General features: G+C 42.9%; 1 protein-coding gene across 1 annotated transcript in view; it reads left to right on the top strand.

Annotated features, from left to right (window-relative positions):
- LMF1 (lipase maturation factor 1) overlaps positions 1 to 17,582 on the top strand; it is a 341,743-nt gene that overhangs the window by 93,415 nt on the left and 230,746 nt on the right. Inside the window, 1 exon segment of the mRNA XM_065412501.1 lies at positions 11,654 to 11,802. Within this exon segment, the coding sequence (XP_065268573.1) occupies positions 11,654 to 11,802 (149 nt within the window).

The following is a 17,582-nucleotide window of genomic DNA, read 5'->3' as shown; positions in this document are numbered from 1 at the left end:
ACACATACACTGTAATGTATATATGTATGTGGGTATACATGTGTATAAAACCAGACAGTAGTATACCTTGTCTTATGAATTAGGAGAGAAAGTGAGAAAATGCAAATAAACTCTTCTGACTTTTGCTGGTTGAAATTTTTTTGACTGACAAATTTTTCCAGGGGGAAAAAAAAAAGGAGTTTCTTTGAATATGGGAAATTTCCTTTCATTTTGACTTGGATTTTTCATTTCCATTTTCAAAAACAAAAATTAAAATAGTAATTAGAATTGAAATTTTTTGATTTGTTGTTAAATTTTCCAATGGGGGGAAAATACAGTTTTTTAAACAAAATCTTTATGTTCAAAATTGTGTGGAGAAAAACCATGTGGTTTGACCAGTTCTAGTTTTTATGGTAGCATCCAAAAGACCCAGCAAGGATGTGGGAGGTGAGGGACCCGTTGTGCCAGGGTCTGTACAAACACAAATGAAGAGACAATTCCTGCTCTAGACAACTGAATTGCTTTATATAGTTTCCAGAGTCATGTTAGGGATGAGTCACTTTAAAAATAACTTGATTATATATAATATAATTAGATCTTTGTCATTATATATAAAAACATCCCACGTTTAAAAAAAAAACCATATAGGAGGTAAATAAAGGCTTATGTAGTGGAAATCTTTCTGTAGTCATTAGTGGGCTTTGGATCAGGCTGTAATTTTCTCAGCTGTTGTTTGTGCAACTTCAGTGTCTTCTCCCAGCCCTGTTCTTCCCACCTGCCCCCACTGGCTATTCCATGCTGTTGGACCTATGTTGGACCTCATAAAACGGACAAAGAGAAGCAGAATGTATGAATTCCAAGGGTTGCATGGCAAATTTTCAGAATTGCCTTGTTCTGTATCCACTAATATGTTTTCGGCTCATCGTTGTTGATAACTCTGCTGTTTTTCTCATCAGGCATTTATTGGTAAATAACAATATAAAGCCGAAAATTGGAAGCCTTAATGACATAACACCATATAATCTATATTCCATTAGAAATAATACCCTCTATAGGGAGCCTTAATGACATTGCTTCAGAGCGTTTTGGAGACCATTCATCCCAAAATGACATTTTATACAGTAAGTACTTGTAATGTTTTCTATGGTATGTCAGATGTTCCTGCCAAATTGCATGGTCTTTCATGAAAAATTGCACATGTACAGGCATTAAGTGGCTCTCATTTCAAGCAACAAATGTTTTTAGTGCTGGAGATCTGTTAAAGCAAGCTAGGTTTCCTAGCAGAAAGTTTATGCTTATGGACAAACAGTTGTACGTAATTTTGGAAAAGAAAAATCTCTGCAGAAAGCAGAGAAAGCAAAAGTGGGAAGGGGGTGGGGGAGAGAAACCTCTTAATGCTCTTTTTCCCCAAGTAGATCTTTCAGCAAATGCAAAATGACTTATTTTGCTGCATCGAGTTAGGAGTATTTAACAGACATTTTCAGCGCGTGTGAGGCAAGTGCAGCCACTGAAATCCATGCCATTGGCAGCTCACTTGATTTTATTTTTTTAAATTTGGATCCATCCCCTGCCGTGCTGAGGAGATAACAATGGCGTTCATTGTGCTAGCGATGCAGCTGCTGAAATTTGACTAGATCCAACCGAAGCAAACAGGAGCAGGTGGGTCAACAATGCGACCCTTTCGTTCCCAGAAGTATCAATATGCAGTGGGGGCCTGAGGGATCGCTGTACTGAGGTGAGACTGAAGTTTTAGCCCTAACTTGGAACACACGACAACGAGGATAGGTCGGCACACAATTTGGGGACTTGGGTTTCATGTGTAAGAGACCCTGAATGTTTCTAAATATTGTGGGATTAGTGGCATTTGTAGTCACTTGTTAAAACTGAACTGACGCGAGGCCTGGATTTCTTTCCTAAAATGCCACGATTGCAGAGTATAAATTTACATGATAAATTAGCATTACTAATGGCTGACAACTTCATTTTCTTCATCCCCATTTGCTGCTGGTATTTAGATCAGTGTCTTGTTTCTAGTTTCTTATTCTTTAGTTTGCCATGTAAATATTACTTTTTTAAAAAGTATTTATCATGTATGCCATTTAATCTGTAAACTTAACAAAGGCAAGAGAGAATTTTCCCCCCAGAAATGGCAAGGTTATTGATGGCCAGTGATTATTTGTATCAAACTAGTGCCTTTGGTGTGCTAGCACTGTCCAAGCTTGGATTTGCAAAGGGGCGGTAAAAGTTCGATACCTAACTTCCATTGTAATTTAATGAGAGTTGAGTACCTAGGACTGGTCTACGCTGAAAAGTTGCATTGGTTTAGCTTTGTCTCTCAGGCTACGTCTGCACTACTCGCCGGATCGGCGGGTAGCGATCTATCTATCAGGGATCGATTTATCACGTGTAGTGTAGACGCAATAAATCGATCCCTGATCGCTCTCCCATCGACTGCTGAACTCCAGCTTGGTGAGAGGTGGAAGCAAAGTCGATGGGGGAGCCTCAGCAATCAACCCCACGCCATGAGGACGCGAGGTAAGTCGAACTAAGATACGTCGACTTCAGCTACGCTATTCTCGTAGCTGAAGTTGCGTATCTTAGGTCGATTCCCCTCCCCCCCAGTGTAGACCAGGCCTCAGGGTGTGAAAAATCCACACCCATGAGATATATAGTTAGATTGACCTAATCCCCGGCGTAGACAGTGCTTCATTGATGGAAGAATTCTTCCATTGACCTAGCTACCACCTCATGGGGAGGTGGATTAACTGCAGCAATGGGAGAACCCTTCCTGTTGCTGTAATGAGTGTCTATGCTGAAGTGCTATAGCGTTTTAAGTGTAGACATAGCCTTAGACTCCTTTGCGCATCCCAACTCAAAATGTTACCCCGGCCCTTGCCTCAGATTGCTCACAATCTGACAAGAAACAAATAAGGACGGGGTGGAGGGGAAGGATATAGTTTAAAAATTATTTTTAAGATCAACTATCCTTAACAGGTCCCCTACTTAGACTGTATTAATTGGCTGATTTCTTGTAGGCATCACATGTGGACCATGTAGGTCAGGGAAGCAACACTGAAGACGCTGGGTAATCTCTGAATACAGCAGCAGCACACTCTAGGCAACATGGCCATTTGGTAACAGCCTCATACCCTTTTTAAGATGGCAAGGGATCTGAATTCTGAGTGTGTCTGGTGAAGGCTTTTAAGATGCAGACGTGAACAACTGCTCATAAAGTCAGCAGTTTGGAGAAATGGAAGCCATTTTGAGGGTTCTGTTGATGGATTGCGTAATCTTGTTTTGTGCTATCAGTTTACGGTAAGTGAGTTTGAGAGAGAACAGAACTTCCCCCTTTTACACTCTACTGTATTTATAGCTTCAGTTGTGAACTTTAAAAGCGCATGTTCATTGTTTTCAATGTCTGCATGGCTTAGCTGCTGATTTCTAAAAGTGAAGAATGAGGTGCGTAGGGCTTGCTAATCCTACCCGACTGCACCATTTTCGATGCCACTCTATACATACATAAATGTGTTACGGGCAGAGCCAATTATACCCTAAAGAGGAAGGGCAGGTTCTAAGTAGGGATGAGCCCAAGCCATATAGGTCACATATGGATCTGTTCTTTCCTTAAGCATAAGGGTTGTTCAGGTCTGGGTTTTTAGGGTCAGAACTATCTCTAGTTTTAAGATGAAATTTAAACAGGATAAGTGACTTACTGGCTTGGGGAGAGAAGGTAAATGGGGGCAGTACAAGTAAGAATAGAGGAAGATCATAGAAGAGGGAAATGAAGCAGCTGAAGCAGGAAGGGATTAGACTAGGAACTAGCGGAGGCAAGATCAGGGCAATTTCCAGCAGCATTCAAGAGGTGGCCATGAGCACATGAAGTACAAAATAAAAGGTAAAGGAAAAATTAATATCCAGAGTCCAAAGGTGATTTCTGGTTTTCACAGCAAAGTTGAGGCAAGAGACAGTGAAGTCAAAGACATGGGACGAAATTTCTATTTTAACCAGGAGGACTTCAACCTTTGGGGCATTTTGGTGGTGTGGAGTCATAGTGGCCAAGAAAGAACAAATCCAATATGGAGAGAGGGTTGAAGAGGGAGCAAACTTGGGTGCCATCCTTAAAGATCAGAGGTGCAAGGCTGGAGTTAATTGGAGGTGAGAAGAGGACCAAGTGGTGAGCCTTGCTTCATGCTAAAGTGGAAGTGATACAGGGAAGAAGTAGAAAGCTTTCACCAGAGATGAGTAAGATGATAAGATCCAAACCAGAGGGGATCTTAAGGTTGGTGAGGGGGATTGGATGGACATTAGGAGAGGACTGGAACTTGGAAAGGGGATGGTGATGAATTGAGGACCTGAAGATCTATGGGGTTGTGTGTGATGGCCAAGAAAACTGATCTCTGTGCCCAGGTTACCAAGCTGTAGATACTCAGGGTATCAGGAAGGGGGTTGTTAATAAATCAGTGTGTGTGGGAATCTTGATTATAGTAATCACTCCCTCTTGCTCCAGTGCTTCTGACCTTAATATCAGATCTCAGCAAGTACCGTATGACACCAAAGCTCTGTCTGCACTAGCAAAATTATCCATCGCTATCAGTGGGTGCAGGTCAACCGGAGCTGAACGCAATTTCACTGCAAACGGAGTAGATTTTAACTAAAGCTTCTGAAATGGTGCTGACCGCTGTTTGTCCTTGGCTGCTCTTGTTCTTAAACTGTGTTCATCGCTGGCTCAGCTGCACCCGTTGTCAGCAATGGGTAATTTAAGAGTTTTCTAACAGCTGGGCGGGGGGGAGCGTTGTTTACTCTGCTCTTGTTCATCAATAAGATGTGTCTGCCTCCGGTTGCATTACTGATCCATCCCCCTTTCTGGCATGTTTCAGACCAGATTATACTGTTGGAATGGTACCCAGATGGTGGTGCCAGGACTCAAACTTGTAGCTTTGCAACAAGAAACACAGGTGCAGGGTGTATTGACACACTTCTGGGGCTAGCCACACACCAAGATGGCTTCCACTTCCTTTGTGCCTTTGTATGTATCACCAAATATATAATACACAAGAAGTACATAACATTGAATTATTTATTGGTTCAGTGCATCTTCCTCTAGCATTTTAGTGACCAGTACACTAAGTAACCTTCCTTTCCACGCTGTCTGGTAAAATGTTATATTACTGCATGGAGGAAAGTGCAAACAGAAAGATCTGAAGGCCATTTAGAAATGTAAAGTCTTATGCCCTCTTACCCGCAGATCCAACATGTATAGTGTATGTCTGCAAGGGAGTGTGGTGATTAACATATGAAAACGCTGATAACAGTGGGATTCTTGTGCAGGCTGAAGCTAACGAGATATACTGCCATTTTGGTGCCAGTTAGACCCATAACTGCTATTTGTTGCTGGGTTTAGTAACAATTAACCTTTCACATTCTGCATTAGCCATTGCTTTTCTGTGCAGCTGCTTTTATAACAATATACTTCACTTCTCTCCACAGAAGCGCTTATTTTGGCAGTTCAGTATCTATCCTAGAAACCACAGGATATATGGAAATAGAAGGGGATTTTGTTAATAGTCATTCATCGCTCCATCACTTAAAAAAATCACTATGTGTTAGAAACAAAAAGTGGTTTCTGTGATTATTGTTATGATTATTTTATAGTGAACTCAGCGTAAGTTTTTGCCCTTTGCCAAATCCTGAATTTTAATCACCTAGACCTAATGTGCTATCAGGTGCCTCATTAGAAATAATGAGCTTATTTTCAACAACAGATGCCTTATTTCTATCTAACCAAAGGTCAAGGAAAGAAGCCTTGCTAAAGATTATGGACCAATTTCTGCTCATACTGGTATAAATCCAGTACATCACTGTCTTTAAAGGATCTCTCAGCTGTCAAAGCACTTCAGTCCTTTCCTGTAGCACCCACTACTATTCCAGTCCTAAGGCTACGTGTGTAGCGGGGTTGTGACATGGATGATGGCCCAGAGGGGAACTAGAACAAGACCAGACTCTTTCACTTATGCTCTAAGCATGATGTGAGCCCAGCTCCCCTCAGGAGATAAGTGTCATCAGGCATTAGTCTGTTAACAACAGCATCTGCAGTTCCTCAGGACAGGTTGTGTAAACACCCCCACCTTGAATAAAACCAATTGCATTTTCAGAGTAATCTCCTCCACTTATACCTGCTAGATTGGCTATGGCAGCAGGTGTATCAGCTAGAACACTGAGTTACTTTTTATTTCTATTCTACCTTGCTGCATTTCATGAGGATAAACACCTGCAACAGAAAGGACAATCTCCAACTGCCAGCCACACCATGGCAGAGCCAAAGAGATTTTTAAATCGGCAATTAGAACAGATTTAAAGAAAGAAATAAACAAATCATAGGAGGCCAGGGAAAGCACAGAAATGGAGATCAACTTGCTGCACTTTGTCTTGTATCATCTAACGTAGTGCATACAAAAGCATCCCCCCAACCCTGCTATTTCTAGGAGGAAGCTTGAATAAGATTATTGATCCTTTTGTGTACCATATTAGCTACACACATCAAACTGATGCAAGGCCAGTAGATGTGGGAGTGTATTGAAAAAAATCCTCTTTTGCTTCTGGAGCCATGGATTTAAATAATCAATTTATCATAAAGGATGAGTTTTGTGGCCTCAAGCTAGTCTATAACAGTTTGAAATCTCTGCTAGAGGATGACACAGGACCAACAGAAGAGGAGAGCTTCAAATCAAAATTGAGGTGCACTGATAAATGCACAGGAACATGTGCATAGAACTCCTCCATCATACCCTCTTAGGCCTGGTCTACACTACCCCCCAAATTCGAACTAAGGTACGCAACTTCAGCTACGTGAATAACGTAGCTGAAGTCGACGTACCTTAGTTCGAACTTACCGCGGTTCAGACGCGGTCCACACGCGGCAGGCAGGCTCCCTGTCGACTCCGCGGTACTCCTCTCGCCGAGCTGGAGTACCGCAGTCGACGGCGAGCGCTTCCGGGATCGATTTATCGCGTCCAGACCAGACGCGATAAATCGAACCCAGAACTTCGATTCCCAGCCACCGAACTAGCGGCTGGGTGTAGACCTGGCCTTATAGACAGCACGTATTTTTCATGAGCATCAAGTTTGCCATACAAAAAATGCCCCGCAGACTAACACAAGGTAGAATTCCAAGACAACCACCAGAGAATCAGTATATCACAGCATGAATTATAGAGGAGCAGTTGGGAAAAGGAAAGAGGCCAACTGAAGTTGCTCAGTTTAAGAGCTCTGCCACAAAAGTCGATGTCTGGCCTTCTACAAAACCAACAGCACTGAGAACTGTGATTGCCATTGGGAGTGGTGGGGATTAAGCCCTTCAACGCCACAGGCACAGCAGCCAATCCTTTCTGTAATCCTCAGGCTCTTTGCTCACAGCTATTGGCTATCTGTGTAGTTCAGCAAGAAGCCTGTTCCTAGTTTGTATTACACACTCTGCTCACCCCATTTATAGGGCCTACTGTAAGAAGAATGAGCTGGCTAAGCGGAATCTGCTCTGAGAACTGATTTTATCCTGCTTCTCAGCTATAACACAAAGATAATTTGGTTAATATGGACATAGAATCATGGGGATATCTGCTCTGCTATATTCCCTATGTACAGAAAGTAGTGCTGGCCCATGTAGTAATTTCTTGGGGAATAGATATTAATCATCAGCCATTGGATGGATCTTACTGATGTAAACAAAGCTTGCCATCTCCTCACCTTCCAATTGCATGGATGGATTTTCACTAGCACTTAACATTGAAGCATCATCACATATGATCACTGAAGCAGATCCCTCTTTGGATTCACACCAGTGTAACTCGGAGCAGATCTTGGTGCTATATCTTCTTTCTTGACATATTTATCCGTGTTGTGAAACTCTAATGAAGCCTCTAGTCGTGTATGTGTGGATACAGGTGTGTATATCTGGACCTCTTCCCAAGTGGCACTGCCTGGAGGTACACCTTTGAGAGACATACTATCCTCTAGAAGTTTGCCGGGAGCAACTCTTGTTGTGCCACAGGATTAATCACCACCTTTCCTGGCATACCTGTTGCAGTCTGCATGATGGGCACTTCCATTGCATTCTTCTCACTGTGCCCCGTAATAAACCCTCCTGGGGTTGCTGGCATTGCCAGCAGTGTCACCTACCTCTCCCCTTGCATGTTCCTGGGCAGCTAGTCAGGTTATGCCTGGTCCTCCCCAAGGGTTCCAGTGTGTCATTTGTGGTGCAGCCATGCAGGCAAACGTTAACTCTACATGTGTTTTCCTCATTAATCTTGCAAAGCTACTGCTCACGTTGACTTACCGGGGTAGCTTGTCCATATTCTGTTATGTCAGAGGTGGAATTACAAAGCTTTTTAAAACGAACTCTTTAAAATCCCCAAGCCCTGACCATCCGCATGCGTAGATTTAAAACTTGCAAGCCCATCTACTATTCAAAATGAACAACAAGAATATCCACAGTTATAATAGCTCACTTGTCTGTACGTCTCCTACAGCTGTGGGCTCTCAATTCTGATGATCACTACTGCTCTATAAATGTGCAAGAATAATAATTCTGAGGTTTGTTACCGATATATTGGAGGGTCTTCAGCAGAAAGCAGCCTCCACGCTTGTTCACCCATTGATGTTTCATAGATGAGTAAGTATTTTTCTTTCATTTTAAAGATGGGGAAATCAAGGCACATAGGCCTTTGTCTAGACAGGATTTAAAACCCCTCTGAATGCTCATTAAGATGCAAGCTAACGTCCGGACCGCGGAGAGGGTTTTTGGGGGCCCAGGGCAAAATCTGAAAGTGAGCCCCCCTCTCCAACTTCCAAAAAATTGTCACTGAGGGGTGGCGGATGGAAACGGGAGGGGAGTTGGAGGGTGAGCCCACACTGGACTCCTGTCCTGTGATGCTGGGCATGGTGACATGACACGCAGGGTCACAACCCCACTCAGATTTGGCTCAGCCACCCTTCTCTCAGGACAGAGAGGCTGCCGGGCCAAATTTACCGACTGGTGCTGTGATCCCGGGTGCCAGGTCGCACCGCCAGTCAGTTTGGGGGCCTTTTTGAAGGAGGGGGCGCCTGGGGTAAAAACTGCCCCATTTGCCACCCCACCCCCCTCGGGTGACCCTGGTTAACATGTTTGAAGCCACGTTAGATGGAGATGTTGTCGCCTGGAGGGGGAGAACGAGCTTTTCAATTGTGATACGCTAACTTGATTGAGTTAACATTATTGAAAAACACACCTGTTTTGCCTATCAAGACTTACCCACAGGGATTAAGTGATTTCCTCAAAGTCAGACAGCGAGTCAGGAGCAGATCTAGGAATAATACCCAAGGCTCCTCAGTCTTTCCCCTATACACAGCTCCACACTGACATTACTAAATAGCTCAGATCAGTTGTGCAGCCAGCACCCACAGAAGTCCATTGCTGTATAGATCCCTAAATCTTTGTAATCTCAAGAGAGGACCATTGTTTTATCGTGCTCAACAAGGCACGTGTTTGAGGTCGGCATTAAATGGATGTAGACCTTGATTTCTGTAACACCATAGTTGTGTTTACCTAAAACAGTTTTATATTCACAGTTATAGGTACCCAAGTGCAAGAAAAAGTTGCTCTGACTCAGTCATTTAGCATATTTCTGTGCAGCTTCAGGGTAGAACTATATTCCATGGAAAAACTTGCAAACAAAAATATATTTGTAGTTCAGGGTAAAACTACTGGAGCAGACTTTACTTTGGTTCTTGCACTGATATACTGTTGCTTCATAGTGTCCTTCACTTAATGACGAAAGATCCAGTAGAGTTTGACTTCATCTGTCGAAACATAACGGCTCTGTTATTCTTGCGCCTTCTGAATAATCATTTCAATATTTATACTGGAGACACTGCAAAAACAGAATGCAAAATCCAGATTTGCATAAAGGGGGATGTACCTGAATGTCTCCAATGTATAAAATAACTTGGGTAACAGCTTCACGGTGTGGTTACAAGGATGGATTTTGAGCTCCGTTATGCTAGTAGAAATCCGGAATAATTCCACTGAGGCCAGTAGAATATAAAACAGGCATGAGGGAAGAATTGGACCCTTTAGCCTTTATTCATTGAGCTGTGGTTAAGGAAGGATTTTCCTTATGGTTCAGAACCCTTGATAGTTTTATGCTGAAGTTGATAATGCCCAAGCCTAAATGGAATTTTTGATCATACTCTCTTCAAGATACAGGGCTGGGTACTCTGTGGGTGTCCACTGGCGTAGCTCCACTAAAGTCAATGGGACCTCTGCCACGTATGCCTGCTGAGGAGAATGTGGCTCATGATGTCAGGGGCCTAGCATTCAGAAAGAAAAGTCTTCTACGTGCGTTTAGCAAACTTTGTGGCTTTTAAGCAATAGCAGAGCGTGAGCAAGAAGCAGATTTCAGGCCAGCTGTTCAGATGAGTTTTAAAATAGTGTTTGCAAAACCAAAGTCCTGAAGTGGACACCTAATTAAGGAATTTGCTCATGCACAGCCTTCTACTCATCCCCAATTTTCAGATGAAGTCTTCGGGGCCCTATCAGAAGAGCTAAAGGTGATCTCTGCTCCATCCAGTAGAGAGCGGTCTGAATAAAAGCGCTGAGCCTTTGTTGGGTACAGTATATCTCAATAACAGGGTGCTTTCTCTGTATATGTATTAGCAGGGAAAGGTGCAATCATTTGTTCTAACCTAATCAGCTAGATGTTGCATACATTTGAGATGAGCAGTTGCCTGGACAATGCTGAGAAACCTTTGGATTCTTGACTCAGAATTTGTCCGGAGAAGAATGTAGCAACGTAAACTATTACAAATAAATAAAATGAAAAGCAAATTTTGATCTCCATAGTGGCCCTGGGAACTAGACTTTGAAACGTTCAGTTCCAGACATACATTTTACATAAATTTGCTAAACTGTAAAGGGTTCTCTGTTGTGAAGCTGAGATTGCTCTAGACTGAAGCACTCTGGTAATATGACTTTTCGTTTTCAGCAGTCAGTTGCTACAATAACCTCAACATGCTGTTTACCCTCTTGTGTTTTTCCTCCCCTTAAAAATTAGAGACGACAGCATTTTGCTGTGAATTAATATTTTAAAGGGACAAAGCCAATTTGAAATCTAAAGATAAATTTTGGCCGGGATTACTGCTGTTCTTGGGTTTTACTGCCAGTTCCTATGGTTTTGTAATCATATTTTCCTATGTTTTTTTAAATATTTCTCTCTCACTTGTGAAAACCCACATAAAAGGTGAAATTTCACAGACTTAGCGACAGAAGGAAAACAGCAAAGCTAAATGCCCACAGAATGTGCATGGGGCTGTAATAGGAACAAACAAAAATCTCCATTCTCTAGTTTTTTTCTCTCTAATCCCTTTCAGTTACAGTCGTAGATGGCATACACAATGTTAGTTGGTACCACTTTCAGTTGAAAGTGTGATTTGATTGTTTTTAAGGTCGTGCTGCCCCTTTAACCGTTTTAATTGTATGTAACCTCAATTCCATCTACATGTGAAGTGTGGTCAGAGACAATTGAGTAACTAAGGATCAAGTTAAATCAGTAATTTCATAGGATTTTTATATTCTGCTTCTCATATGCTTAAAATTTCTTGATGGGTAATTAACAGCAAACCATTGCTCTTATTTCCACTTTAGGATGGGAATCTCAGCTTCTGGAAACGGGGGTTTTAGGAATATTCCTGTGCCCGCTCTGGACTCTCTCCCGGTTACCTCGCTACACTCCGCCTTCCCAAATTGTCATCTGGGGATTTCGATGGCTCGTTTTCAGAATCATGCTTGGAGCGGTAAGTGGAACTATAAGCACTTATGCTTCTGCAGACGTCTGAGATCATATTAGCAAAAGAAGACGATCTCTTTACGTTTTACTAGAGAAGCTAATTCTAAATGTTTAATCCTGGCAGAAAACCCACTTGCTTCCTATAACTGGTATAATATTTTTTTATGTTCTGTCGTTTAGGATGGTCTCTGGTTATAAACAAGGAGAATGCAGGAGGAAATATTTGGTGTTCTGTTTCATTGAATCTTTCAGATTGTTATTGGTGGCTGCCTTTAACGAGATCAACAGATATAGGACTAGGAATGTATATTAACATTTTAGCACTGCTATTACAATTTTAATGGGGCGGGGGGAAGGAGGTAAATCATTAGCTTTGAAAGCTTGTCCCTTAAAAATATTTTGTAAAGTGATTTTGAAGGTTCTGAAACATGATTTTCAGCACGTTGGGTGAGAACCCCAGTGTGAAATCCCCAAGCAGGAGCTGTACTGGGTTCTTTGCATACCTTATTGAACTATCACTCTTGAGGCCTTATGCTGTCAAATGTAGCAATTGCTGCACCGCTGTCAGCTGCGAATGGAGATGGCCAAGAGTCTTGAAAGCAAAAGAACACATCAGCAACTGATGTTTCTTTTATTAAAATTAAAGATGGGGCCTGGGGACAACATTCGGAGCCAAAACAGAATTTTGGACACCCCAGGGTTCTTGGATCTTAGCCCAAGAATTAGCCTGAGGCCATGTAGGAGTTTGTGGGTCCCCATTTGTGTTCAGCTTCTGAAAACCTCTCTTCCACACTAAAGTTCAAAGGAGCCTGGAACTGATATCAAAATGTAGACAATGTGGAGTTGTTAAGGTCTTCACCTCCAGACTTAAAACCTGACACCAGCTAGGTTTGCTTTAGGCCTAATGTCTTGAAAGAAGTATAACTGTAGTAGTAATAGTAGTGAGTTTTGCAGATGTGTTTTTGTGTTCGGAAATACACACGGTATGTTTGTTGCGTCTAAATGAGACTTTCCAGCTCAAAGCAAGTCAGCCTGATTCTGGGAACCCTTATTCACATGAGATGCCTTTACTCATGCAAGTAATCCTATTGACTTTAATGCAACTGCATATTGAGAATGGACTGCTCAACTGAGGAAGGGTTTGTAGGATTGAGTCATTGTTGTAATGCCTCTCGAGGGCCTTGAGAACCTTCTGGCTGAAATATGCTATACAAACCATGCCATTATTCATTATTAGGCTTTGAGCATACAAGATAATCTCCATTTTGAGAAATCAATCTCTCTTTATATATAGTAATGTATAAATAAATTAAAAGAGGGATAAGCATAGACATTGGCACCAAGAACAACCTCAACACGGCTTTAAAGACCACCTTATCTCAAAGTTAAGGCTGTTTGATGCATGTGTGTAATCTCAACTATACTTTAAAGAATGGAAATTTGGGCTCTTAAGAAAGCTGGCTTTTGTAGACTGAAAAGCTTTGAAGTCTTATTTGGCAGTGCCCGAGATCAGATGGGAAAGACAAAGCGAATGTAAAGATCTCTGTGCTGGGCTGAACAAAGATTCAGTACATTCCTGACAAAGAAGATATTCTGGTTTGGGCGTACCTAGGCAGATAAATGAAAACATGATGGCAGTCTTGCAGTCTGTTCCATGGAGTCTTCCCGCTAGTGACAGATGGGAGAAACGCTATTAGAAAAATGACTGGAACGACTATCAGCAAGATCGCGGATACATAAGGGAGCGGATGGGAATTAACTGAAACGGGAGGTCCCTGGTGGTTTTCCTACTGACTGTGGAAAAGTGGCATTAACAATGAAGTCTGAAATCCACTGGCTCCCAGATTGTGGAAGGGAAAAGGGGGAAGTAGCATCTATAAAATACCTACCGTAAACTAGCAATGAATTTGTAACTAATTGTGCATAAGCTCTGCTGGAATGTCAGCATCCTGGAGCTAAGTACTCCAGAGCTGCTGGAGGGTCACTGCAGCAGCCCCCGCAGGGCATAGGGGCCCCATCTGGTCAGGTCCAGGCTGAAATGCTGTTCTCCTGTTTACGGTCCAGCTTTTGTGCTGTGTAGTGTGACGTATGAGCTACCTTATGCTGTACTCAGAGCTCTGTGGCGGCAATAACTTAAACCTCCTGGGGACTCATGAAATCTCCCCCCCTTTACTGTGGCTCATCTGTGTAGCATCACAGATTACCCTCCCCTACTTTCTGTTTGAGAGACCTGCTCCGTCGTCCTCCAGGAAACTCACCCTTCTGCTCTCCTCCTCCAAGCTCCCATAGCATACGAAAGTGGGGCAGGTTGTGGGAAAGGTGGCAGTTGGACACTGATTCATAACCCTTGGAACTAAGGGACCCAGTCACACGGCTCTGCATGGGGGCCTCAGATTTGCTTGAGCTGACCCTGATGACTCTAGACTGTCAGAGGTGGTGACCTTTGTTGCAAATATCAATGATTTGCACACTAGAGCTTTTCCTCATCGCCTTGTGATTTAGGAACTCGTAACAAGATGCAAAAATGAAACTGGAGTGTAACTATTTACATTTGTTTCACTCCAAAACCTAGTCCAGTTCTGACCTGTACAAATCATGATTTTTTTTTTCCAAGTTGGGGAGGGAAGGCCGTAGCAAAATGGGACATGGGTTGGAAGTTTCTTAAGTGGATGGTATTTTTGTTTTAATCAGGTTTAATAGCAGACTGCCTGGTTTTTTTGCGTTCTCGCCTCTCTTTTCAAAAGCTTGTAACAAAACTTCTCTCTGCTCGAAGTGTGTTCTGTGACTTCCTGCTGAGAAAATTCCTGTGTAAAGAAACCTTTGAAATGAATCAAGAGGGAGGTGGTTCACAGGTCAGTCAGTTGGTGCAAATAGATTTGAATTTGGGAGCAGAGACCGAAGTTATTTGTTAAATTTCCATCAACCCACACATGGACCTTGAGAAATTTCTTTTTCTCATAAAACTAAAGTGATCCAGAGTGGTTACTTTCTGTCGCCAGCATCCACGACTGCCAGGAACACACGAATGGCTGTCAAATCAGTTAAAGATGTGAAGAAAACTTGGAATCATTTGTCTGTATAATGAGACGCTAGACATTTGAGAGAGTGGGGGTAACCAGAGAGCAAACCAAAGAAACACACACATGTATACATGTGCTTGCCAATTGGGAATTTTGAATCAAGTTTGGTGTTTTCTTTCCAAGATCTGGACATGAATTTTTTTTATTTTTTTTGCTGGGCCTGGCATTCGCTAGCCAACCCCATATAGGAAGCAAGTGTAAAAACAATTACCGCCCTTTAAATTCTGCAATATGCAACAGTTTTCCTGTGCCAGGTTAGACTGGGCAAACCTGTTCAGATAAAACAGTAGCCATGTAGTATCTTTACCCGCTGCTCAAACCAAACTCAAAAGGAGCCTGTTTGGAATTTTAAAAAGAAATCCATTAACTATTCTGTCCCTGACTATTTTCCCTCTAACTTGCATGTACTCACTGCACGTTATTGTGCTAGCAGAGTATGAAGAACAGTAAATTACTGCATGCAAGTTTTGTTCAGGTCAGAGTCATTGAGAGAGAGATCATTGAGAGCTTGTTCTCACAAGATTTCTAGCCACCCAAACCCCTCACTCTTTTGCAGTTCTGCCATCATTTATTTAACTGCAACCTTGCCTTTCCCCCAGTTATCTTTTCCTTTTGTATCACTGGTTTTGTTTGAAGGGACAGTGTGGTAAAGGCAGCTAGCACCCTCCACAGTCTTCCATTTAGCACCCTTCCCCTTGAAAAATCTTGCATCTTGATAGCCTTTCTTTTGGCCAACGAGGAAATTGGGGCCCATAGAAAGAAAAATCTGAACACCTTTTAATTTCCAGTTAAAATGATTATTTAAAAAAAACCTGTTTAAAATGGTAGCTTAGAATACGGATACGGGGACCAGTCTTGCGTGCTCCTCCTAGCCAAAGCTGCGCAGTCACTGGGAATTTAGCCAGAGGAAGGGCTGTAGAACCAAGACCCGTGCTGGACAAATGCTATCCACAATTAATAAAGCTCAGTTTGGAAAAAAAAGTGAGTTTGAAACCCTCTGCTGTTAAAAATAGCTGTGGATATAGAAAATACCAGGCTGTTCATTGCATTGCTTTAGCACTATTTTATTGGAAGTTGGCTGAGGTGAAGTTTTTCAAAAACCGACTAGAGCAAGAGTGGCCAAACCACGGCTCACTTTACAGTTAAAGTGCTTCTGCCCTGCAGCGGGGTGGTGGGACTAGTGGCTTCTTCCCAGCAGGGTGGTGGGGCCCCATGGGGGGCACCTGCAGGAACTCCGGGCTTCAGCAGGAGCGGGGCTGGAGCCCCGAGGCCCAACGGGGGCCTCCCGCGGGGCAGAAGCCCCGTGCCCCGACAGATGTGCCCGGGCTCTTGAACTTTTGAAGTCTGTCGTATGCAGCTCGGAGGGTCAGTAATTTTGGCCACGCCTGGACTAGAGCGTCTCATGAGGCACATAGTCCGTCCCCGCTCCACAAAGGAGCCAAAGGGAGAGCCCAACCCCCATTTATTTTGAAAGTCTCTGCTGCCACTCTCCATTAATTTGACTGGGAGTTCTCTCGGAATCTCTTAGATGGCTTTGAGAAGATAAGACTCTCAGGCGTAGCAGGTATCCTGGGGACGGGGGCTTTGAACAGGTTCAATGATGAAATACAGTCTCCAGCACTGGAGTGTGATTTTTTAGAATAGATTCAGGTATGGGTAGCAAGCATTTGGGAAATAGGGATGAAGGCTCCCAACCGTCTATAAATATCCATCCAAGTTTTATTACAAATTAAATTTCCTGTACTGTCCTTTATAAACATAGAATGATAACTACTTTAGTAGCTGACCAGCATGGTTTACCCATTAGTCTGGTGCAGGCAGCCACGGTCTAAGTTATTAAAATTTAGTAAGTGCAATAACATGGTGCTGATTGACCTTTAATGAAATTCTTTGGCGCAGCATAACTGTCCCATGACATCAAAGGTTCCAGTCTCTTGAGGCGCTGAGTGTCTCCTGCAAGGTGAGTTGATGGGAGCTGAGAGCATTTAGCATCTAGCAGGATTGGGCGTTGTTGCCTAATCTGCTAGTCCTTTAACTGGTCAAATGCAGTCTGCATGTTTCATGACTCTGTGGCTGCGTGGTGAGAGTTTTCTTGCTGCAGAGAACTTCAGTGTGACTAGTATGTTATGTAGGCCCCTCCAGCCATTACTCTGTAGCGGCCAATAATGTATTCCTTATGTTGGAGGGATGCAATTGGAAAATCAAAATATTTCTAAGGAAAAATAGTATTTCCATTGCAGCATGGGGAGGGATTGAGCATAGGCTGTAAGAGGCCAAATCCACTCCTGGATTTGACAAGGCGGAACTCTGTAGAGCCAGCCTGTTAAGTCTTACCTGGTAGGGTCCCCGGGGGGCAATTCAGCAGCCAGGATCCCCTGCCCATGCTCCTTTTCTCTAGCCAGACCCTTTGCAAAGTCTAGGAGTGGTTTAGGAGCAGTTTCAGTGGCTCAATGACGTCGGAGGGTTCCCCTGTGCAGAAGGTATTCTTTAGTGGTTGGGCTAAGGTGGTTTTGGGGCTCTAACGTACGTCGTTCAATATATCCCATGCAGCTGTCTCACTATGGAGTATGGGAGGCTAGAACAATGGGAAACCAATGAAAAGTAAATGCCAAGAAGTGCTTTAGCAGAGACGTTACTTTCGCTCTCTGGCTTCCTGGAAAAGGTTCATCAGCTAGACTTGCAATCAGCGTTTGGCTACAATAAAGCC

The sequence above is a fragment of the Emys orbicularis genome, chromosome 10 (assembly GCF_028017835.1).
Source record: "Emys orbicularis isolate rEmyOrb1 chromosome 10, rEmyOrb1.hap1, whole genome shotgun sequence".
NCBI lineage: Eukaryota > Metazoa > Chordata > Testudines > Emydidae > Emys > Emys orbicularis.
Note: the sequence above shows the minus strand (reverse complement) of the source record. Positions and strands in the feature narration are given on the sequence as shown.